At 40.3% G+C, this 26861-nt stretch overlaps 1 protein-coding gene across 6 annotated transcripts in view; it reads left to right on the top strand.

The window, feature by feature from the left end:
* Nucleotides 1-26861, top strand: part of CACNA2D1 (calcium voltage-gated channel auxiliary subunit alpha2delta 1) — a 699121-nt gene that overhangs the window by 575024 nt on the left and 97236 nt on the right. For all 6 annotated transcript variants that reach the window (XM_063448181.1, XM_063448183.1, XM_063448182.1 and 3 more), the window contains 2 exons: nt 7583-7672; nt 23191-23259. In XM_063448181.1, the coding sequence (XP_063304251.1) occupies nt 7583-7672; nt 23191-23259 (159 nt within the window). The remainder of the gene's footprint in view (nt 1-7582; nt 7673-23190; nt 23260-26861) is intronic.

Below are 26861 nucleotides of genomic sequence, written 5' to 3'. Positions count from 1 at the left end.
TGTGACAACTGTAATAGATGGCCATTTATACTTTCCTTACATCTTCTTTATTATGTTATCTTAATTATGTAATAGGAGCTGCTAATCATCCCTCATGGTCAGCAGTCTTAGACCAGGCAAATACCTCCACAAGGTGAGAGAAACAGTGAGATCTTTTCACATCCAGCAGCACCTTTGTTCTTCCCACTATGAACACGATTCCCTCTATCTTTCCCCTCTGCACAGATGTATAATCACTTCCTCACCACATGGTGGAAAAGTTCTGGTAGCCAGTTAACACAGGACAGGTCCCAAGACCTGTTTTTACTGGGACAGGAGTCCCAAACATTCTTTTCTTCGTGTTGATTTCAATTAAAATTGGCACTTTCAGAAACTGTTACAAATAAGGCAGACTTCAAACACATAAAGCATGAAGTCCTTTATTTGACTACAATGTTCCTTTAACCCCTTAAGGACACATGACATGTGTGACATGTCATGATTCCCTTTTATTCCAGAAGTTTGGTCCTTAAGGGGTTAAAGTCATGAGAAAACTTATTAACCATTTTACAAATATACCAGTGCAATCAACTGCCACCACTACACTCACACATTCTCATAAATCTATTCTGTATAAACTCTACTTAAAATAAATGGCATAAATTAAAAAAATGATGGAGAGGGTGCAAAAGAAGCAAGAGACAAAACATATTAACCATTCTTATCCTTACAGTAGTGAATATTTGTCTCAAAATTGGTTTCACCAATAGCTAGAAATGATAGGTAATCTTTTAAGTCAAGAGTGAAAGGCAAATATCCAAATGTGTAAGAATACTGTAAATGTGTCATTAAAATGTATTAAAATGTATTACATAGTCATATATATGTCTTTTCTTCTTCCATTATTATTTATAGACTAATGAATTTTTTTTTCTAACAAGCAAAGATGAGAGCACATATGTGTGCAGAGATTTAAACACAGCTGCCCATTGTAACCAAATCTTCTACTTCATATATTAATTGTGAGCAGCTTTTTTACATAAACATTTCAACACCAGTAAGACTTTAAGCTCTTATACAGTGTTTAATGGGGCTACTTATAGGTTACTTCAATGACTAGAATAATGCTATTGAGTAATTATATGATGACATAATATTAATCCAAGTCAGAGGAAACAATGACTACCTTTTTGTGCAGTTTTTTTTAACTTTAATTATGCAAGCATTTTGTAAAATATAGACACACTGTAGTTTGTATTAATTTTTTAAAGCCTGAAGTAGTGTGTGTTGCATATATAACATCCCTGCAGTTTAGCTATTACGTTCTATGCCATGCAGGAGTTAAATCACTTTCTTTATGCTGCCCTGGCCACAGCATCTGTTATTTTTTTAATTTAAATGTGTATAGCCTAGTGTGTTTACCTAAAAAAAATATTATTTTTTTTCAGGAAGTGACTATTATTATTTTTTTATTATTATTTTTGTCATTTATATAGGGCCAACAGATTCCGTAGCGCTTTACAATATTATGAGAGGGGGATTTAACTATAAATAGGACAATTACAAAGAACTTAGGGAACAATAGGTTGAAGAGGACCCTGCTCAATCAAGCTTACATTCTATAGGAGGTGGGGTGTAAAACACATTAGGACAGGAATTTGCAGTCAAATAAGGTGGGTTGCCCTTTAGGAGAGGGCAAGAGACAGGTATGTGAGGTAGAGGTTACTCTGGGAGGCCATAAGCTTTCCTAAAGAGATCGGTTTTAAGGCACTTCTTAAAAGATGCAAGACTAGGGGAGAGTCTGATGGAGGTAGGCAGGCTATTCCATAGGAAGGGAGCCGCCCTCGAGAAGTCCTGCAAGCGTGAGTTGGCCATACGGGTGCGGACAACGGACAGGAGGTGGTCACGGGCAGAGCGTAGAGACCGAGAAGGGACATACCTATGGATCTGTGAGGAGATATAAGAGGGGCTAGAGTTGTTCAGTGCTTTATAGGTGTGAATTAGTACCTTGAATTGACTCCTATAGCATACAGAAAGCACATGTAAGGACTGGCAGAGGGGTGAGGTGTGAGAGAAACGACTAGAGAGGAAAATCAGTCTGGCAGCAGCGTTCATTACGGACTGTAGCGGTGCAGTACAGCTTTTGGGAAGACCAATCAGGAGAGGGTTACAATAATCCATGCGGGAAATTACTAGAGCATGGACAAGTTCCTTTGGAGCGTGTGAGTCACAGCCCAGAGAGGTGTGGCTATTTTTGCATAAACAATGTGCTTTAGCTCCTAAATGGCAGAGAATTGTATTTTCCCTGTTTTTTGTTTCACCCTATACCATGTGTCCTATACCTCTTTTTTTCTCTCAGCTCCTTTTTTTCTCTGAGCTCAGTGTCTCAAGAGTTTCTCTCAGTTACTAATTCTTGTAGTCATATAACCAGAAATTGCATTGCCCTCATCTTCCAAGTGTGCACTCTGTATTGTCTAACACCTATTTTCATATACTAACTTGTGTTTTCAATGTGTCCATTATCCAACATCTAAAACCTAGCCCAAATCAGCATAGCAGAAGTCTCAATTAATATGATCAGCATCAATATTCTGCCTGACATTCATTTTTTTCACCATTCAGGTTTCTCATGTCTGTCTTAAATTCTGTTTGCAAATATGCCCTACTGTCATCAATTGTTCTCATATAACAGGGGCAGATCAAAGCAATTGCCCCCACTGAGCTGTCTGTCACATGGGAGGGAAAGCACACTTGGGCACCTGCAATTAATATAATTTTGCCCCTTGTATCATCTCTGGCATCCAGAAGCATTTCTTGGCACATGGGGACATTACAGGGAGAAAACAATGTTGGTTGTGCCTGGTCACCAGGAATTTTAAAATTAACACTTGCGAGGCAGAAGTGTGTATTGTTTGTCCCATCTAATAAGGACAATACACACTTACTTCAATGCTTGTTTTCCTTCTTGGTGGGATTTGGACTCAGGGCCGGTGCAAGGATTTTTGCTGCCCTGGGCAAACAAAAATTTGCCGCCCCTTTCATATGCTCTGCCCACCATGTGACATCACAATGCCCCACCCATATGATTTGCTATATGAGCCAGCGCCAGTGCTGCACACAGTGTCTTTTCTCTGAAAAGGCAGTGTGCTTACATTAACCTCCCTGGCGGTATTCCCGAGCGTGACTCGGGGTTAATTTTCGCTGCCAGAAGCGGTAACCCCGAGTCACGCTCGGGGTAGATAAGATTTACTTACCTCCGCCGCGATCCGCTTCGGGAGGACTGCCTCACAGCCCAGGCAGCCCTCCCACGGCAAATCAGGCCCCCGGGGGCCATGTGATCGCTCTCAAAGAGCGATCACATGGCCCTCTATAGCTGGCTGTGGATCTGCCAGCAGGGGGACTGTTTGAAATATCAGACAGTCCCCCTGCTGGTGGGAAGTATAAAAAAAATAAAAAAAGACAAGTGTAAAAATAAATTCAATATATTTATATATATATATATATATATATAATATGTATATATATTATATATATAATAGATGTACATATATATATATTATATATAAATACGTATAATTAAAATAATAAATAAATAAAATAATAAAATAAATAAATAAAATATTGAAACAAAATTTAATATAAATTATATATGCATATGTAATTTCATTCTAACTGTATTTTGTTATTAATATATATATATATCGGTAACAAAATACACTTAGAATGACATTCTATATATATATCTATATATATATAAAATACAAATAAGCGCAAATATATATATATAGATAAATACATATAATTACATAAAAGATTACATTAGTATACACGTAGAATTTAAATACTTATAAATGCATATATATTAAAATTCTACATGTATATTTAAATAATCTTTTAACGTAATTATGTGATTTGATTAATTAAAATTTGATTGACATGCCTGACATGGGGGCGGAACTGGGCGGGTAATTCAAATGCAAAAAAATGGTACCACTTTTGGTACAAAATTCCTGACATAATCATACCGCCAGGGAGGTTAAAAAGCCTGCAGAGACAGGCTATAGACACCAGAACCACTACCTTAAACTGTAGTGGTTCTGGTGATTATAGTGTCCCTTTAATGTGAGGTAAATTAGAGATCAGTGCCACTAATAATATACTTACCACCATATGAGGACAAGAGGATGATGATGGGCTCAGGCTGCAGTCTGGCTCCACTGGTCTGGTGTTAAAACAGGCTCTCTGGAGGCAATGCTCACAAAAATCAATGAACAGGAAGCAGCTCTATTTTTTTGGGCCCCTTACACTGCTCAAGGTCTGGGCCCCCAAGGCCTGACCTGAGAATGCCTACAAGGCCCGCCCATAAGCCTTATGCCTACAAGGCCCACCCATGAGTTCGCTCACAGGGAGTGGAGTGTATGTGCGTATGGGATGTGTTATGTATTATTGTAGAGGATGTGTGTGTTCTTATGGAATGTATAGGGGATGCAGTGTATGTTTGTGTGTAAGGAATGCATTGTGTTTCTGTATGTTTGTGTGTGTGTAAGGGATGCATTGTGGGAATCTGTGTTTGTATGTGTAAGGTATGCAAGGTGTGTCTCTTTGCATGTAATGTAATGCAGTGTGTGTGCCTGTAAGGGGTGCATAAGTGCATTGAATGTGTGTAAGAGATTCATTAAGAGAAGCAGTGTGTGTGTGTAAGGGATGCATTGCATGCTTCTGTGTATTTGTGCAAGGTTGCATTGTGTGTGTGTGTGCGTGTTTGTGAGGTATGCATTGTGTGTGTTTAAGGGATGCAATGTGTGTTTCTGTGTGTGTAAGGGAAGCATGGTGTGTTTCTGTGTGAGTGTAGGATGCATTGTATGTTTCAGTGTGTCTGTGTATCCCTTACCCCCCTGTCCCTTAATGCTCTGCACTGCCCCCCGTCCCTTAGTGCTCTCCCCCCTCCCCCATCTTTTCCATAGTGGTCCCCCCCCCATCTCTCCCATAGTGGTCTCTCCTCCCTCCCATCTTCCTATAGTGGTCTCTCCTCCCTCATCTGTCCCTTAGTTGTCTCTCCTCCCCCTCGTTCCCATAGTGCTCTCCCTCCCCCTTGTCCCTTAGAGTTCTCCCCCCTCCCCCATCTTTCCCTTAGTAGTCTCTCCCCCCATCTTTTCCATAGTGGTCTTTCTCTCCCCCCATCTCTCCCATAGTGGTCTCTCCTCCACCCCATCTTTCCCATAGTGGTCTATCCTCCCCCATCTGTCCCTTAGTGGTCTCATCTCCAACCCCCATCTGTCCTTTAGTGTTCTCTCCCCCCATCTGTCCCTTAGTGGTCTCTCCTTCCCCCCGTCTGCCCCTTAGTGGTCTCTCCTCCACCCCCTTAGTGGTCTCTCTCTCACCCTATCTGTCCCTTAGTGGTCTTTCCTCCCCCCATCTGTCCCTTAGTGGTCTCTCCTGTCCCAACACCCCATCTGTCCCTATGGGGTCTCTCCTCTCCCAACCCCCCATCTGTCCATTAATGTTCTCTCCCCTCCCGACCCCACCAGTGTCCCTTAGTGCCTTCCCTGTTGTGTCTCCTACCTCATTGTAGCGTGACCGGGCTGCGCGGATGGTGGTACAGGAGCTTCAGTTTCCTGTACCCAGCCGGACGGACAGGAAGTGTTTACTGAGAGAGCACTTCCTTTCAGACCGGCCGGGTACACAAAACAGACGCTCCTGTACCGAGGTCTGCACCACCCTGCCATGTTACACTGCGCTTCCCTCCTGCCGGGTCACTCAAATATTGCGCCTCCTGGGCAACTGCCTAAGTTGCCTATAGGGTGCGCAGGCACTGTTTGAAATTGTGGCCTAGTGGCAAAGCTTCACGAACTTAGAAAAACTGGCTAATTGAAGAAGAGTTGGTGGAGCTATAATATGGCTGCCATAGCCCTGCATGACATCTTCCATTTCCTGCAAAAGGTATAAGGTGCTAAAAGGGAAGAGAAGAGAAGTGAGAGGACCGAACTTGCTCTGCTGTAAGCCTCTAAAGTAAGGTCAAGCCCAGCCAAGTGCCCACTGCCTTGCACTGCTGTACCCTGCTTACAAGCCCAGCCACCACCTGCCTGCCATGACAGGCATACAAAGTTAGCTACCAGCCTGCCCAGTCAGCTACAGCTTGCCCACCTGCTAAGTCCAAGGGATATTAACCTAGAAACCAACCAGCAGCAAGGTGCTAACCCGGCCAGAACACTCATCAGGCGCCCACCAAGACCAGCAGCCAGTTGTCCCAAGGTGGCGACCTTACAGGCCAGCCACCTGGCACCCACTGAGACCTGTTGCTTGTGTCTAACTGGCAACCACCTAGTCCATGGGACAGCTGCCTGGGCCTTGGACCAGCCTTCGGCCACTATCTAGACCAGAGGTTGTGTGTATATGTCATAAAGGCTTTTGTTTTCATTTGTGTGTTTATATATATACACACACACACACAATAGGACTGGGCACTGGTAAGTGGTCCAAGGAAGATTTCATGGACAGGATAACATCTCCTGTATCCTATCCAATAAATCTGCTGTGAAACGTATACCACTAGTAGTAGTATTTTGAGAGCATGGGTTCCTTATTGCATGTGCCTGCTACATCTCTTTCTACATTATAGTGACTACGGTGCTTGGAGTGTTCCTTTAAACCTTTAAATAGTCTACCAGTTCCCTCCCGAGATTAGGTTCTGGATCTTCCCCTGCCATATCGCTGAATGATCTGAAGGAAATGTCACACTGCAAGAGCCTTTCAACACTACAGTGTAATATATATTCTTACAGCCAGGTCTCTATCTTACTAAGCAATCATTAGTATCTACTTTTCAGTACCTTCAACTAATTTCTTCACCCTTTGCAATTTTCCCCACACCAACCTCTCAAGTAGCACCTTTGTGAGTTACCTTACTAATAATATTGATAAAAAGAAAGAAGAAATATCTACTTTTCTCTCCTCAAACTCAAAAAATACTTTCAACTCAGTTTTGTCTGTACCCTAAATGTGTTCTCTCTGATAACTGGAGGTTTTTATACTTGTACTATACTCTAGCTTCACCATCCCCTATACCGTATATGATTTATTTCCTTTGGTCTTTTTCTATATTTTGCTTTCAGCTTAAATCTCACACTCTTGTCTTCACCACTTTACTTAAAAAGTCAATTATCATTTCCATCAAATTCTGACGAATAAAGTCATCTATAGATCCAACTTCTCCATCTAGTTTTTGTCCCATATCTCTAGTTTCTTTCACCTCAATCTTTTTGGAACTACTTGTAAAATGCTGAATAATGTCCTCACTTCCAACTCTCTGTTTTATCCTCTTCAGTCATATTTCCACTCTCTGCACTCTATTTAAATATCCTTAATCAATGCTAAAGCATGTATTAATTCTTTCCTACCTCACTGCTTTTGACACAGTTGACCACACACGTCTTCCTCAAATCCCTTACTACCTTGGTCTTTATGTCATTTTCCTTTCTTGTTTCTCAATGTACAGTTTAATATTCACCAGTGGTATATGCGAGTCCATCTTATGGGTTTATAAAAAAAAATTAAAGTGTAATGAATAATGAATATTATTTTAAATAATTGTATGTTTTGACAGGAATATTTAGATGTCCTTGGACGACCAATGGTTCTGGCAAGAGAAAAAGCAAAGCAAGTACAGTGGACTAATGTTTACTTGGATGCACTGGTAAGAAAAGTAATTAGAATCTATTTATCTATTTATCTATCTATTTATTTATCTCTCTCTCTCTCTCTCTCTCTCTATATATATATATATATATATATATATATATATATATTTATTTTTTACAAGAATTAAATATATAAAATATATCAAAATGTGTGTAGAGTGGTTATTGTTGATTGTAGCTGGCTGTTTGTTTACAGTGTACAGTGGACTAATGTTTACTTGGATGCACTGGTAAGACAAGTAATTAGAATCTCTCTCTCTCTCTCTCTCTCTCTCTCTCTCTCTCTCTCTCTCTCTCTCTCTATATATATATATATATATATATATATATAAAGAGTTTACAAGAATTAAATATATCAAATATATCAAAAGGTTTGTGGAGTGGTTATTGTTGATTGTAGCAGGCTGTTTAAAAAGTAAAGCATTGATGCTCTGTGGGGCTCACACATGGTGAGTGATGCAATCGTGAACAGTAATAAGTTAAATAAACACCATCTGTGTAAAATGAGTGCAATGTAATGTAGAAAATTGAAGATTAAGCTAGCTTTAGTGTACTTATAATCTTAATTTTAGTAATGTCAGGAGGCGACTATTTTGCATAATCTATCTTTACTAACTCCACAGCAGCAAAGAAACGTGTATAACAAGAACCAATCAAAATGCAATAGGGAGTATAGTATCCACTGTGAATAGGCTCCTCCTCCCCTTTCAGCTAGCGACATCACAGACAGGAAAGTTCAAACATAAAAACAAAGATATTCTCCAACATCACGGACGGAAAGTTCAACAAAGCAAACAACAGATATTCCTCTTGAAACGAAGGATGATCCCAGTATGCCATCTCCAGGACGAATTAGAATCCTGCCTTGAATTAAACTGAAAAGAGAATGTGGAAATAGGTTAGGCACTAGTCTTGAAACTAGGAAAACAAGGAATTAACCCATCAATTGAATGAAGAATAAAACTACATGTGTACTAACACAACAAAATAAGTATAAATAATTAAGTTATATAAAACACAGTAACCGTAGCTAAGCATGAAAAAACTCCTTGACTGTAACTATAACTAGACAAATATGGTCACATTCCTAATATGAATTGTAAAGTACATTAGGCAAAAGAGATCTATGATGAGAATACCAGCTCAGACAGGAGATAGACAAATGAGGCGGAAGAATAGTAGGACAGAAATCCAGATGGATAGGGCAGGCAAGCCCAGTGCCCCTAGAGACCCCACCGAGTGAACCCTTATCGTCCCTAGGAGGTAGGGAATGGGTGGGAAAATAATTGTCTCCTGTCATTACTAAAATTAAGATTCTAAGTACACTAAAGCATAATCTTCAATTTTACCACATGACAGGAGGCTTCCTATTTTGCATTTTTAACACTGATGTAGTAGGGAAGAGGCCGCATTAGGACCAGGCCTGAAGTAAAAGGTCTGAAACGTGGCTTCACAAGACCAGTCTGCCATACGAAGGATATCTGACAGCGCCGCCCCCGCTGCCAGTCTGTCATTGGGAGGCCAGTCTTTTAAAAAATGGAGGATGACCTCAACGTCCCACAAATACGGGTATTTGGGGCCCGGGGGCCATTGCAGGTGGATGCCTCGCAGTAAACGACAGCCCTATCCCGCCACACGCCCTGTGCCACACGCTCTGTGTATCACTGAGGGCCTTACACTTGATCATGGAAGACTCCCAGAGCACCCCTGCGGACTTCCAAGCCATGATTAACGCAGCGGTAGCCGCGACCATGGAGAAAGCGTTGGCTAGGTGATGATGGCAAGCGCAGATCAGACCAAACCCTCCAAACCTTAATGGCCCCGCTATGACTCGGATTCCAAAGCCTTGGACTCCCACACTAAGGAGGAGACCCAACCTGGCAAACGCTGGCTCCCAGACCCGGAGTGAAAGATGGTGGACGCTTTCCTACAAACGTGGTGACACACCAGAGAATACCTGTTTTCCCCTTCGCTATGATAGCAAGGATATCGCTCGCTGAAAGGGGAGGAGCAGCCTATCTTAAGATTCATTGGGGATCTCTACTACTCGTCCCTAAGTCAGAATCAACCATGGTTCCCAGACCTACTGGCATTGTCCTATGCAGATCCGCTCCTACTGCCATCACCCATCTGCCATCACCCATCACCCGTCGCTATTGCACGATCATCTACCCCAGGTGGCTTAGACTCTTTCCAGGGTTCCTGGCAAATCACCAAACTATCGCAAGCTGCTAGGGACCCCTCCTATGGGAATCGTGGGTACCAAGGACAAGACAATGTTATCTCTCTACGTGGGCCTCCTGGTCCACTTGGTGTGTGGAACAGGACTTTGATCCATTTATGGCCCCTATATCATCCATTTTAAACTTCTAATCATCACTGTTTGCCTCTGGTCGATCCAACCGGGTTGATTAACGTGGTACGTTCAGCGATTTCGACGGCTCACACCCTGATTTAGGGGTTCCCGGTGGGTAAATGTAGGTGTTTAGCCCATCCCCCACCTCCTCCGAGTAGTGATGTAGCAGTTGGTGCCGACTTTCTTTTAGCGGGTGCCTTGCCCTTGTATAGGTTGGTTGGCAGCTTTTCACCCTTCCAATGGCGTAGTGTGGAAGTCCGAGGCTTCGGAATAAGTCATAGCGGGGGCGTTGAGGTTTGGAGGGATTGTTCTGATCGGCACTCGCGGTCATCACCTAGCCAGCGCTTTCTCCACAGACACAGCTACTGCTGCATTAATCATGGCTTGGAAGTCCGCAGGGGTGCTCTGGGAGTCTTCCATAATATAGTGTAAGGCAGTGACCTTCGGCACTCAGTGATACACACAGCGTGTGGCACAGGGCGTGTAGCGGGCTAGGGCTCAGAACTGTAGCCCGTAGTCTCATTAAATTAGTGATAGTACCAGCAGTACTAATGATAACCCCAGCAGGGTATGACAAGCTCTTATTGGGATTTGGGCCTCACCCTGGTGTACAGAGGTTGCAAAGGCAGACCTACACTCAGCAGCACAGATAACAATGGGTTCTCACCCTAAATAATGCACTGGGTATCGAGCCCGATAGTGCAGGCCACAGCAAGATGAAACTGACCTGATTTGACCCCTGCCTGTAGGTTTGGAAGCAGTCCAGAACGGAGTCCTACTATCCCTAGGTGTCAGCAAACCGGAGCCAAGTGAATGTAGCACTCGCGGTATACCCAAAATGGCAAGTCTCGAGAGACGCGAGATCCAAGATGGCCACCACCACGGGTACACGCGGCCGGGAAAGCCGTGAGGGAGCTGACCCAAGGTAGGGGAGGACCCAGGGAGGACCCTCAGCAGTGAGATACCGCCGACGCATGAAGGTGCCCTAACCGTGATAGGGGATGGGGGCGCAACCCAGGGTACATGAGAGAAAAGAAAAACTTCCCCAACAAAGGAAACACTAAATTAGAGTGCAGATAGTGTCACACATATAGTGGGAAAAGGGGACAGAATGAAGTAGAAAATATATAAGCAATAAACACAATATGTAGTAAATACAAAGAAGAGCCAAAAACTCTGACCTGTCTGCTGATGGAGCCACAAAGAAAGAGGAGGAGGAGCCTATTCACAGTGGGTACTATACTTTCTATTGCATTTTGATTGATTCTTGTTATACATGTTACTTTTATGCTGTGGAGTTAGTAAAGAGAGATTATGCAAAATAGGAAGCCTCCTGTCATGTGGTAAAATTGGTTCTCTAAGAAAGCCACACAAGCAGCATATCTAGAGTGAAAGGATGATAACTTGGGGGGCGTGGCCTGACTCTACATGTGAACGGTCGCATCTCTGCAGAGCTCCCGTTCCTCCGAGTTGATTTAAGCCGCCGAGCGATTAAATAATACAACTATGGGTAATAAAAAGAAACCGCAAGCCTCCGCGGACACACCGGGCTCTGTCTCCAATAAAAAACCGGGAGATCTGGAACGTTACTTTCGAGACAAAGTGAAAGTGCTAGCAGAGACGGACTCTGAAGTGCCGCCATCTTCGCCACGTGTCTCTCCGCCGGCAAGCCCGGCCAGCTCTGACTCTCTCTGCCGGATTGGGCCCACATCACTCCAAGATTTATTACAAATCTTACCTTCGAAAGAGGACATAGCATCCATGCTAGCGAAGCTGGAATCCTCCATGAACGAGAAGCTGTCTTCGGTCGCCACAGAGGTACGCCAGATAGGGCTCCGGGTGGGAGACCTAGAAGGGGACAGAGACAACATACAGCTCAAAATACACAACATTGAACAGAGGCAAGAAGCGCAGGAATTCAAGATAATTCAGATAATGCGCCACACAGAAGATCTAGATAATAGGAGCAGAAGAAACAACCTTCGTATCAGGGGAGTGCCTGAGACACAAGGGGACTCTGAAAATGTAAAAGGCATACTCCAAACCCTCTTCAATAATATCCTTCAGAAGGCTCCAGAAACTCCATTGCTACTGGACAGGGCACACCGAGCAGCGAAACCTAGGGGATTACCGCAAGAGACCCCGAGGGATATAGTGTGCAGAGTGCATTACTACACCATGAAAGAGGACATACTTAGACAAGCGAGGAATTCACCCGCTTTAAACACACCTGAATCCCGTATACAAATACTCCCAGACCTGGCATGGCAGACGCTCCAAGGGAGGAGAGCACTGAGGCCTATAGTTCAGGCTCTCCAGGCCAAGGACATCAGGTACCGGTGGGGATACCCGTTCTCCCTAAATGTCTCACACCAAGGGGTGCAACACAACATTGCAACTATACAAGATGTGCCTGATTTTCTAAAGGCATTCGATTTTCCACATATGGAGATCCAGGACTGGTATGACCCCTGGTCGCAAGGAGCTGCACAAGCCTTACCTCAACGATCTAGGTGGAGGGGAACGATGGAGAAGAGGAGGACACCCGGGAAAAGGCTGCCTTTCACACCAACCTCCCGACTGCAAGCAGTGGGGCACAATACCTGAAAAGCACACTCTTCATCTGGAACTTATGATCTACACTGACACCCTTCGGAACAGAACTCTCTCCCATCCTAACACCCCCCTAGAGGGATGCCCCCAGACTCAAATTTGGACCTACTGTAATCCCATCGACGACGACCCCCGAGGGTACATGCACCTATGGACGCAAGTATTATATCCTTTCACCAAGTACTACCGGGTGTGGATTGGGCATTTGTACCTTACATTGTCTTTTTTATGTGGGGCATCTTACAGTAATATCCAACATAGAGGAAAGGGAGACTGGGGAGGGTGGGGTTGGAGTGAGGGCGCTGAAGGGTTAAACTACCTTTTGTATAGGTTGCTTTGGTAGATAAGGTTATGAGGGAGTGTGGAGCGCAGCTAAGAAGTTGAAGGAAATACCCTCAATATTTGTTTATATTGCTTTATATTTCTTTGTATATATTTTAGTGTTTGCCACTGTAAAAAAAAAAAAAAAAAAAAAAAAAAAAAAGAGAGGACAGAGATATTCAGCTACACATGTTATGCACGAGGGTCATATTTATATATATGATTCTGATAAGACTACTGCATTGTACAGCCCTCACTGAAAGGTGTGATTCACTGGCCCACTCACTTATAAACTCAAACACATCATCCCATGCGCTTGGCGGCGCTAAAATATAAGTGCAATTCGAACGGTTGCAGAGAACCGTTACACTATACATATAAATCAACAGGCATATACAATTAGAAGCCACAATTTTATGATTTGCTTCTACGAAACTTATTTTTTCATACCCCTGGTAACCGCTTGAGGTTACGAGCGGTGCATTAACGACTGTAATATTTAGGATACGAAGTCCCGACTCAGCTACAGAGGCTGACGGAGTAAGTCATATAGCACCGACTCCTAGATAGTTAGTGGATACACTAATTGTTATAAGTGGTTTCAAGACTTAGAAATCACAGTTCTTTAAATTCCTAGTTAACTGGTTATATTACGTTTTAGATTAGTTATTTTTACTCTTTTCTTTACTTCGCATTCACCGATAAGCTACTTATTGCTGGACGTTGGCCAGGGCCACAAGAAAGGTTACCATGACCACCCTCACAGCAAACACACCTCTAATAGACACTATAAAAATACTCTCATACAATGTTCGGGGACTTAATTCTCCTGAAAAAAGGAATATGGCACTTAGGGAGTTCCACAGTCAACGAGCAGATGTAGTTTTTGTGCAAGAAACGCACTTTAAGGGACCGGGGGCACCCAAACTATCCAACAGAAAATATCCCCAAGCTTATTACAACAACTTTACACAAAGCAAATCTAGGGGTGTGGCAATTTTGATTGGAGCCACGATACCATTCGTATACAGCAATCATCACATAGATGGCTCAGGCCGATACATTATTTTGCAAGGCCTGATTAGCAACTCTCCAGTCACATTTGTGAACGTTTACCTCCCTAACCAGCGCCAATGCTATACTCTCCGTAGAATACTAAACAAAATTAAACAACTCACTACAGGGACATTAATCATAGGAGGCGACTTTAATATCTCTATAGACGCCCAGAAAGACAGCACGGCCAGGCACCCAAACCATCTACAAGCGACTAGGACACAACTCAAACGACTTCTACACAACCATCAATTAGTGGACTGCTGGAGAACGCTCCATCCCACTACAAAAGATTATACATTCTATTCGAGATCAGCCTCCACGTACACAAGGATAGACTTCTTCCTTACCACACATAGGGACCTCTCACTAATAACCTTAGCATCAATTGGCAATATCACATGGTCGGACCATGCACCGATCCATATACAACTTAAAATCCCTTCCTTGGCTCAAGGCAAAGGTCAGTGGAAGCTAAACACAACAATTTTACAGGACACAACAGTGAAAAAGGCTATAGCCAACTCCATTTCCCAATATTTCAAAGAGAATGCCACACCAGACACAACCCCTTTTCTCCAGTGGGAAGCACATAAATGTGTAGTAAGAGGGGAATTAATAAAATGGGGATCATATCTCAAAAAGCGGAAAATTAAAAGACAAACAGAATTGTTAGCAGATATCAAAGACTTAGAGGAAGCACATAAGAATTCTATGTCTGAATCTGTCTACCGAACACTCTTATCCCTCAGATCAGAACTGTCCATCCTATTACAATCAAAGGCTAAAAAATCACTGGTATGGACTAAACAAACCTTTTATGCCCATGGGAACAGGTGCGGGAAACTTTTGGCTAACGCGTTAAAACGCCAACAGGTGAGAACTTACATCCCTCAAATTAGAACGAAGAACCACAATATTGTACAATCAAACGAGGAGATAGCAAAAACATTTAGGAAGTTTTACAACTCACTTTATAACATAACAAAATCGTCTCAGGACAAGGCTAGTATAGAAGCGTACTTACTAGACAAATTTGACAGAGTCCTACCCCAAGCAGTATCGAAGTCCCTAGACGAACCTTTCACGCTCACTGAACTTACACATGCAATCAAAACTACCCCTGCAGGCAAGAGCCCAGGTCCAGATGGTTATTCAGCTACCTATTACAAAACGTACATACAGGAGCTTGGCCACCACCTGCTACACGCAATTAACTCCATAGGCCCCGACAAGCCCATCCCCAAACCCAGCCTGGAAGCTAATATCACTCTTCTCCACAAGGCCGGGAAGGATCCTGATATGTGCAGTAATTATAGACCAATTTCGTTAATTAACGTAGATATAAAATTTTTTACAAAAATGTTAGCAATGCGTTTAAGACCTATGCTCCCAACCTTGATACATCCTGATCAAGCGGGATTTGTCCCCTCACGGGAAGCCAAAGATAATACTACAAAGATTATCGACCTAATACATGGAGCCCATGGAAACCGAGCCTCATCTATTTTATTAGCTATTGACGCGGAAAAGGCGTTTGACAGGGTGGATTGGGATTTCCTCCTGTCAACGCTGGAGGCTTTAGGTTTTGGAAAAAGGTGGATGCAATGGATCCAAGCAATATACTCTCACCCTTCAGCAAGGCTGAAGATCAATGGTGTATTGTCTGATCCCTTCCAAATAACAAATGGCACAAGACAGGGTTGCCCCCTGTCACCATTGCTGTTTATTCTGGGTTTGGAACCACTATTGAACGCAGTAAGGAACAATATGGACGTTGAGGGTATAGAAGTGGGTAAACTCCAGTACAAGGTATCGGCATTTGCAGATGACTTGTTATTCACACTCGCTAACCCACACAAATCCCTTCCCACGCTATTAGGACTCCTGGACGAATATAGTAATCTGTCCAATTTTAAAATAAATATAGATAAATGTGAAATATTAAATCTCACACTACCAGACGTGGACAAAGCACGACTACAGGCACATTATGCTTTCAGATGGGCGCCAAAGTCCATTAAATACTTGGGAGTCAATATCACTCCCCACAACAAGCTTCTATACGGGGCTAACTTCCCACAACTATTGGGAACCATCAGTGCAGACCTGGAATCCTGGAATAAACCTCACTTCCGGTGGTTCGGGAGAGTTAACATTCTCAAAATGAATGTCCTTCCTAGACTGCTATATTTATTGAACGCCCTCCCCATTGCTATTCCGCGAACCTTCTTTAAGAAAATTCAGACTTTATTTACACGTTTCATATGGGCCAAAAGACGCCCTAGAATAAGATATAACATACTCACTAGACCCAAAGAGAAGGGGGGAGTAGGATTGCCGGACATGTGGATATACTATCAGGCAATACACTTGGGACGAATCATAGACTGGTCCTACCATCCTGCCTCCAAACTATGGGTCACTTTAGAACAAGCTCAGGTTAAGGAATCATTGAAAGCATTAACTTGGATGTTGACATCAGTCACTGACTGGACGACACCACCACACCCAACAGTGTCTCCAACCACACGAATATGGAAGAAGGTACACAATCTCCCTGACATAGCTCCAACACCATCCCCGAACTACCCTATCACGAATAACCCCACTTTCATAGCAGGGAAATATGGACTAATATTAGCACCGCAGGGAAGGGGACACAGGACGACGCACATAACTTTGACTGACGTGATGAAGGAAGGGGGACTGACACCAATTACATCCCTGACGAATGGGAAAGATCCCACACTCATGCAGAGGTTTCAATATGAACAAATGAGACATTTCCTATCCGCGCAAGGTCTACTAACCTGGACCCCGAGAGAAAAAACCAAGTTTGAACTGATATGTTTGGGGGAAAAAATGCCCTCTAAGCCAACATCCCTTTGCTACAAGCTGCTACAGACCCAGACTTGTACACGACTTCCGTACTTTACCAGACTGTGGAGGGAACACATAGACATAGACTTAGAAGAAGGAGATTGGAAAAATATTTTCCGGACGATCTTTCATGCACACTCTAGCATACCACTACAGGAAATTAATTATAAATTCATAGCCAAATGGTACACCACCCCGGTAGAGATCCACCGCTTCGACTCTGATTCCTCCCCCATGTGTTGGAGGTGTAATGCAGAAATGGGCACTTTCCAGCACTTATGGTGGTCATGCAAGGCAATATCTAGGTTCTGGAGAGAGGTCTGGAACACCGTCAATCTGGTAACAGACACATCCTTACCCTTTAGCCCAGAGGCTCTTCTCCTCTACCACTTTAATATACCACAACGTAAACTAAAACACTCCTTAGTGTGCTTCATGCTGACAGCAGCTAAGAGCACAGTGGTAAATCGATGGAAGTCCACGACTCAGCCCAACACCAAAGATTGGTATATTAAAATAGAACAATTTCATGAGATGGAGGAACTAAGATGGGGATCACTAGACAAATATTACAGGTATAAAGAAATATGGCAACCGTGGAAAGATTTCATGGGAAGAAGTCGGACTTAAAACTAGTGCCTTTTCAAGGGACCAGAACGAGGGAGGCAATTTAGGGGGGGGCCGAGGTATATCGAGGGACAAGTACGGGAGGGACAGTGTTATCCTATTTTCCCCCTATGTAACATGTGATTAACATAGATAAGCCAATCTGAGAAAAGGAATGAGACTCAGACAAAGGAGAATATCATTCTTGTGATATAGAATAAGTACGCCAATATAGACACTAAAGGAGGACACTCATTAATTTTTATGATTTATATGAAGGCTGTATATGACCTAGGCCAAATACGATTGTTACTGAAAATGTATTAGCTGTATATGGTGATGCGACAACCTGTTCCTTATTGTTTTCTTTTTTTTTTTCTTCTTCTCTTCCTAATTTTTTGCTTTCTTTCTCTCTTTTCTTCTCTTCTCCTATATGTGATACCCTTATTCATTATGCATATGTTACAAAATATTTACAAGATATTGTTATACTATGGTTGTTGAACTATGGAGAAATATCTCCAAGACCAAAAAACTAAGAAAAATAAAATATATAAAAAAAAAAAAATGTAAAAAAATATTTCTCATTGCCAAGCAAAACAAAAAAACAAAAAAAAACAAAAAAAAAAAAAGAAAGGATGATAACTTAATAAATCCTTTGAAGAGAGATGTGCAATGAGTAAAAAAGTTAATTAATTTTGATCTGCAAATAATAAAACACATTTTGATTCTGCGTTATACCTATGTAATTTTTGTTTTATATGATCTTTGTAATCAAATTTATGATCGAAAACAATTAACTTTGCCTAATAAAAAAAAAATTGTGGGGGGTGGAGCTTGATGGCTAAGCTTGCCAGATGCCATTTTAATGGCTCCAGACACAACTGGGCAAACCCGTTAAATATCGCCTTTTGCATGCACCATCTTACTTTTCCAACTCCAGTGCCAGTGCTTGGTGCAGGAACCTCTGCTGCAGAGCTGGCTAAGCTTAAGTTCAGATCTGGGGCCCACCTCAAGCTGGCAATATCCAGCTTTCTGACTCTCTATGCCATGGCCAGTGTAGATCAAGCATTCAACACCACAGAGCACCTGTCTCCCTTAATGTTATGCCAGTAATGGGGCACTGTTTTCAAAGGCCATAGTCATGCAATACGGCGGAACAGAGGGGTATTTGGACCCTACTACAAATGCTGTGGCAAATGCTGGCCAAGATTAGGCTACAACTTGTAAGTCCCAAAACTCATGGAGCTGACAGAGGGATATGCCAAACAGGACTTACTCAACTTTTTGCAGGACATGAAATGACTACTGGCTGCTGATCTTTCTACTCTTAAAGGACCACTCTAGGCACCCAGACCACTTCAGCTTAATGAGGTGGTCTGGGTGCCAGGTCCCTCTAGGATTAACCCTTTTTTTTATAAACATAGCAGTTTCAGAGAAACTGCTATGTTTATACTGAGGGTTAATCCAGCCTTCAAAACCTCTAGTGGCTGTCTCACTGACAGCCGCTAGAGGCGCTTGCGTGCTTCTCACTGTGAAAATCACAGTGAAATCACAGTGAGAGCACGCAAGCGTCCATAGGAAAGCATTGTAAATCTATGTGACCGGCTGAATGCGAGTGTGGCTCCTGCCGCGCATGCGCATTCAGCCGATGACGTTGCAAGGAAGAAGGAGAGGAGGAGGAAAGCTCCCCGCCCGGCGCTGGAGTAAGAGGTAAGTTTAACCCCTTCCTCCCCCCAGAGCCCGGCGGAAGTGGGTCCCTGAGGGTGGGGGCACCCTCAGGGCACTCTAGTGCCAGGAAAACGAGTATGTTTTCCTGGCACTAGAGTGGTCCTTTAAGGCTGTGACCAATTGGGTATGTGGATGGTGCAGGATATCAGGGACATTCAGAGTGGTATGTCCACCATGAAAGACACTTTGAACCAAATGTAAGCCCCTTAACAAGTGTTCTCACTGCAGCTGACCACGCAGGAGGACTGCTATCGCTGCAATCATCTTAAAATACACAGCATACCCTCTACCACAAAGGTAGAGAAAATGGTACATTATGTGATGCAGCTCTTGGCCACTATTTTGCCCCCAGAAGATCATCATAGCAGGGATTTACTGCTTCCCTACCCTGAATAGGTCTCCTACTCCTCTAATAGAAGATGTCATCCTTTGCTGTTCTCTTCCACAAAGGCCAAATAATGTCAGCGCTGAGGGATAAAACACCCCTATTGTTAGAGGACTCACAACTGTTCTTTTATCTGTACTTGATAAAGGCCACACTCCAATGGCGCAAGTCCCTAAGCCAATACACATACACTGTGCTCTGCAGGTGTAGGCTATAGGCGAAGGACTCCAAAATCCCTCATCATTAACCACAATGGAGCTGTACATAAAATTACCTCACAGGCTGAATGCGCCGGTACTTCTCTCAAAGTTGGGACTTGGAAATGGAAACTGCAACACCACCACTGGCAACTAGCAAGTCCTGTGACTCTGCAAACATGGTGCTTTTTGTTCCAAGATGCGATATTGAGCCTTACTCCATTCCATGACTGAAGCCAGCAAGGGCATTCACCAGTATTGTAGAGCTGAGAGCCTCACAGCTAGTAAGCGTTTACATTTGTGTTTTTATGCATTTCATTTTCTCATTAGGAAAATGCTTTTTGTTGTTACACATCTAAGTTAGTTACACATCTAACCTGGCCTGGGGAAATCTATGTACGATTAATTATATCTAGGTCACTTAGCCCTGTTCTGGGTGCTAGATTGTGCAGCTCTGGTCTACTCTAGCTAACTAAATAATAATAATAATAATAATAATAATGTGTTAAACATGTATTTTAAAATCTTGATTTTAATTTCCACACATCTCTTAGATTCATACACTTAAAAAATATATATATATAAAACGTGCAGTTTATTTGCTATGATTTGATAGGGTGCAATGTTTTCACTGAAACTGATAAGTCTTTCATGTCAATGTGTTCATCAATGCACACCCAAATTAAATACTTTAAAAAAAGAACCACAATTTGCCAAGTCTATGGGACAATTCTGTTCAGTAAACAGATTAAACCCTTACAGTGCTAAGGTAATCTTGTCCAATATCTCAAGATGGTGGCTTCATGGACTCAAGCTGTCATTACTCTTTGCAACTCAATTAAGCAGTCCATTCTCCATTTCACACTCATCTTCCGATTCTGCAACTTTTGCACTTTGTCACTGGGTTCTTATCCCCCCATGCTGGCCTACCTATTGTGTTATTTTACACCTTCTCTTCTAGATTGGAAGCTTGTTTGAGCAGGGTCCTCATCATCCTATTGTTCCTGTCAAAATGTGTAACAGTTGTCGAATTTTTGTTCAATTCCTCTTATTATATTGTTAAATACTTATATTGTAAACTACTGCAAAATACATTGGTGTTATATAAATGAGAACAGTAATAATGATATTACATTTAATGATTCTTGAAATATATGCTATACTATTACATTTATTATTGTATTTTTAAATATATTATATTATTAGCATATAACCAGGACAATCACGCTTTCTAGATATTGAACAGTGCCCTTTATTTCTGTTCTACACAATGTGTGTGCATGGATTTTTCATACCATACCAATTAGGCATTTATATGTACTTTAAACTACAACCATAATATTATGTTAAGATAAAATTGCTATGATTATGCAGTCAAATAATAATACATTTTCAACTATTTTCTTTTCTTTAACATGTTAACATCTGGAGTGCCAAAGGTTTCCTACCTCTGCCTTAGAACATGACTGGACTTTAAATACTTAACCTTTTCTTATCTTAAGATGTCATTTTTCCTTTTTGTCTTTACAATGTAAACATGTGCAGGAAATCCGAAACATTTAGCTGCTGTACTGAGCATTAGTGTGTTCTTTCTCTTCTTTATCCCTACTATTTATTCAAACTGCCACATTTAAACCCATATCTCTAATGTGTTTTTTTCTTAAGTTACCGTAAAAATGTTTCAGCTTTTGCAACTGTCAGAGTCTTAAGGACAGAAAATGGTAAATTAATTGAACTGTTTGTCATATCTCTTCCTCTTTAACTCTGCACAAGTTCATTGGCCGGTCTAACATTGTGCTCTTACTGGAAGCCTTAAGGGTGTTCTATTCTTGTTCATTATATTAAATTAAAGGATTTAAGAGGAGGATATTTTTTTTATAAACATGGTCAATGATAATGGTAAAAATACCAAAATGTAAGTTTCATTCAAAAGGTAGTCACCAGGATAAGACAGCTTGAATTATAAAAAAAAAAAAACTCTCTTAAATATTAGTTTGCCTGAAATGAACAGTTTAATACATTTATAATACATTTGTATATATTTTGTAATATACTTTATAACTTACTATGTTGGTTAATTTTGTATTTCATCATGGTTTTGGAACTATAAAATACTTAGAGACAGATTTAAAGGGATATACAAATCTGTATTCCTAACACTCTAGAGCCCTCTCCTCCCTCTCTCACAGCCACCCTCTGGGACATAAAGGGTTACTCGCCTGGTTCCAGCGGCGATATCCCTCACGCTGCGGTGGCACTCCGCCTCCTCCAATGTCGTCTGATGGGGGGACCTAATGCACATGCATGTCGAGCACATGAGACCCTCCCTATAGGAAAGCATTGCCTCAATGTATTTCTATGGGGATTTTGATGTCGCTGGATGTCCTCATGTGTGGACATCCAGTGTCATCTAGGCAACCTAAAGTCCGGTAAACTCCCGGAAGCGCCTCTAGAAACATTCTTAGTCCTGCAATGCAAAAAACTAAAAACATTGCAGGAATAAAGGTGACAGGGACAGTGCACCCATACTACTCCGATGACTTGTAGTGGTCTGGGTGCCTATAGTGTCCCTTTAAAATCGTAGCACATAGCAAGATGCAAGTGGTTTATGAGAAGGTTGTCTATATTTACATACATCAAATATGACATATCTTTGAATATTACCTTTTATTAAGAATTATTGAGCATAATTCTCAAAAGAATTCTGCATGCTAAAATATCAAAATAACTATACCATAATGACTGATAATATTTGCCATGCTTCCTTAAAACCACAGTATATTCAAAACGCATGGAAATTAGAACAGACAATGATCCAGTGGCTTGATAAAATTCATATGTGGCAGATTTATGTTTTTACTCAACTATTATTTAAACATATTTGTATATTGGCGAGTGAAAATTCCTCCTTTGCGAGCAGTAATTCAGCTGGTAAGTATGTAATGGCTAGTAGTGGCGAGTAACTTTTTAGGCCTGGCTAGTTTTCAGTGTGTATATATATCTATAGTTAAAAGTTTAAGTCCTACACTACTGGTCTAAAAAGGTAACTCACCACTGCAAGCCATTACGTTCATATCAGCCAAATTATTATTTTTTATGTTTATATCTATAACTATATATATAAGAATCGTGTGTGTGTGTGTATGTATATATATATATATATATATATATATATATATATATATATATATATATATTATTGTTTTTATATCTATATCTATAACTATATAAATAGTAATAGATATAAAAAAAATATATGTTTATGATTCTTATTCTCTAGCCATTAAGTAAAAAGATTATTATGTGGATACATTTATCATGGAGTTATTTAAGTGTAATTATAATTTTGCATCTTTGTTTTTGTAGGAGCTTGGTCTTGTCATTACTGGAACACTGCCTGTTTTCAATCTTACAGTAGACCATAATGGAAAGAAAGTAAGCTAACATCTGCTTCTGTTACACTAAAACTATCCAACCATGCATCTTGCTAAAGTCTTAGTCAGGGTGCTGTAATCGTATTTCTTTATTTAATATTTTAACATGTATATTGTATGCATATTGAACACATTCATTGCTGTGAATTATTGTTGCTGAATATCATATAGTGGATTTTTAATATTATGTTTACGTTTGTAACAAATATGTATTTGTGAGGTTTGAAAAATAAAAGTATATATAGAAATCCACACTGATTTGTCCTGCAAATGGCTCCCTGTCATCTTAGTTCCCTCTTTATTTGCACTTGGAACGGGAAAAATAAAATAAGGTTTCTATTTCTCCTCCTCGATTGCAATGTTTTCTGGATTTGCCTTGTCTGAACTGGATTGAGATGTCATTTGTTAAATCATTACTATAAATTTCAAAGACAATGAAGAATAACATGAATAAAGGTTAACACAAGTTATAGGTGCTATCAATGTCTTATTCAATGGTGAAAATTACAGAGAAGGAAAGTTCTTCTTGAAATGTGTTCCATTTAGTAATAGGCTTCCTATATATTGACTTTTTTATTTTAAAAAAAATAATTGTAATAAACCAAAATAAAACACATAATTGCAAACCATAATAAAATACATAACTGCAAGCCCTAATATTGTTTATTACAAAAAAAACCTTTAATTTTGATGTCTCTGAAAAAATCAAAGAACAAAAAATGCATACATTTGCATATATTTATAATCCATTCTTGAACAAAAATATTACTATTAGCAGATATATAAACCATTAGAAGGTCAGGGAGAAAACAATATTTTAGTATTAGTAGAATTATGCCTTTCCCATTCTTCCCAGCACTGAAAAAAAGGTTAAAAAAAATTATTTCAGAATATCCACACATTATTTCATAGCACTGGCATTAAAATAAAACAACTGATCAAATCTACAGTGTGGAAATAATAAAGGAAAACGTGTGTTTCGTGTCATTTATTTTCTATATTACAGTCAAAGTGCTGACAGAAGTTTTTGTTTTTATCAGTTAACAGCTAGTAAGCATTTCCTCCAGGGGAACATGCTTTTGATTTCCATTTATTTTAAAATATTCACAATTTGCACATTTCATCTCAGTACTGTTCCAATGTTCCAGTGATATTAGACTCCAGAGACGACAATGCCATTAATAACATTACATATTTTAAGATTGTGTGCTTAAGAGATTTTCCATTTTGTTTTACAAATGATTTGCAGAACTCTATGGCAGAATATTTATTCTTTACTGACTATGTATGTTAGCAATACTTTCAGGATTATAGAGGCTCTTGGGAAATAGTTGGTTAGCTACTTGAAAGAACAATAAAAATACTTACCACATACTTAAATTGGCTTCTTGGGTACTAGTCATGCATTTAATGGTTTTTCTAAACATAAATCAATGGGAGGAACACACACAAACAGGGAATAATGGATAGTATTGTCCTTCTACAGCACAATACTAAATAACAAGTATCACTTAAATATCCAGCTAAAGAGACCATATATAGAAGTGGCTGAACAGCCCATGACTTATCTTAGAAGAATGTACTTTATGCTTGAAATCCCAAAGTGAAGTACAATTGCATGTTACAGATTGATATGAGACAAAAAGGCTCAAATGTAAACAAATTAAAGAATTAACTTTGAAGGGGAATTGTTAGTTCTCATGATTTTTAATATTATGTTTATCGATTCATATATTTAGTGATCCATATATTTAACAAATGTGTATTTGTGGGGTGTGAAATTAAATGCAGAAATTCACACCTCCAGGCATCTTCATGTTAGTTCTATGTCAATCATTGGAAGCTTGGTCCTTTGCAACCTTTGAGTCAGCATAGAGAATGCATATAGGGAAGAGGTAAAAGCAAACAATGTTTCTATTTCTCCTCATCATTTGCAATGTTTGCTCTGGCATTGCTTTGTCTGAACTAGACTATGATGTCATTTTCTAATATTCTTTAATATTAGTTCGTAAAATGTGGAGCATTTCATTACACAAATTAACTCAATATATATGTGTTTTTCAATGTTTTATTAAATTGTATTAAAGGAACACTATAGTGTTAGAAATACCAATCCCCTTGTTTGCCATAAAAATATATAAAAAGCAATGTTTTACTTACCTATTTTCAGTGCAGGGACTCCCTCAACACAGTTGGCCTCTCCAACCCCCATAACCTGATGCGAGTGTCACTAGTTATGAGCTTTAACATCATGTGACAGCAGAAGCGTCTCTAGGAGCTGTCAGTATGACAGCCACTAGAGGCGTGTTTAACATTTGAAGGTAAACATTGCTCCTTCTGCAAAATGGTAATGTTTTACCTGGAAGGGCTACACTACAGGACCACTACACCCAGACTAGTTAAATTATATGAAACAGTTTGGGTGACTTTAGGGGTCCTTTAATTCAAGAGAAGTGACAGTTTTCCTTTAAGAGGGATGTTTCTGCCTAATCTTTTCATTTATTGTAAAATAAATAGCCTTATAGGTTCATCTCCATTTTTTACACTATAGATTGTTAAACTAAAAATGTAGTGTATGAAGTTGTGAGTGGTTATGCTGAAACAGAGCACAAAAAATGTACTACTTAATAATCATTACCCCAATGTTTGGAATTATGCTTTATATTCAAACAGTAGTAGTAAATAAATGACCAGTCTGATTAAATAAAGTAAAAACCACACAAACCTGCAGGTTGACCTGCAATATGCAGCTTTTATATTTGTCAATAATTATAACCATAGGGATCCATTATGTTCTTAGATTACAAACTGATGGTGATTGATTTTCTGAGTAATGTACACACATGCTCCTATGTAAATCCCTGGAAATGCACAGTTAACAGTTACCAAAGATATACACTATTTAAAAGGTTTATTTCACTGTGAGCTTTTAGGGTTTGATAGAGGATATCATACAACAGATGTGCGCAAATGAGTGCTAACACAATAAACCCGTTTTCCATTATACAGGAAAATGTGTATCTACAATTGAAGGACAAAATAATTTGATATATACCGTATTTACTCGAATCTTATGTGCCACTGAATCTAATGCACACCTCAATTTTTGGAACCTGGAACCTGAAAAATGTTTTTGCTGGCGAATGTAATGCGCATTAATACAACTAAGAAGATACAACTATACAATATTGTGCTACAATGAAAATGTTTATTGCCAAATACCATAGTAACATTGATGGTATTTCAAAATGTCCCCCTCGAATTTAATGTGCTAATGAATCTAATGTGCATAAAAATTTTGGAAACTTTATTTTAAAATTAGATTCGAGTAAATACGGTATGTGCAAATGTAAATGTAAAAGTTAGTCTGTATAACTAATATAACAGATACTACCATCAACTTACTAACTCAATGTGTACTTTTTAACATTTAGAGCTGTAAAACCATTATTAAAATGATAACATATATTTATATTAAAAATATTCATATGTCATCTACGGCACATCCTGTGAGATTATGTTTATTCCGATTAGTTCTCACAAGTAACAGCTGATGGTAAATAAAAAGATAAAGCTGTTTTGCCATATTTTCCCAAATATTAG

Source organism: Pelobates fuscus, chromosome 3, assembly GCF_036172605.1.
Source record: "Pelobates fuscus isolate aPelFus1 chromosome 3, aPelFus1.pri, whole genome shotgun sequence".
Taxonomy (NCBI): domain Eukaryota; kingdom Metazoa; phylum Chordata; class Amphibia; order Anura; family Pelobatidae; genus Pelobates; species Pelobates fuscus.
The sequence above is the reverse complement of the archived record's forward strand: the minus strand, read 5'-3'. Positions and strand labels throughout refer to the sequence as shown.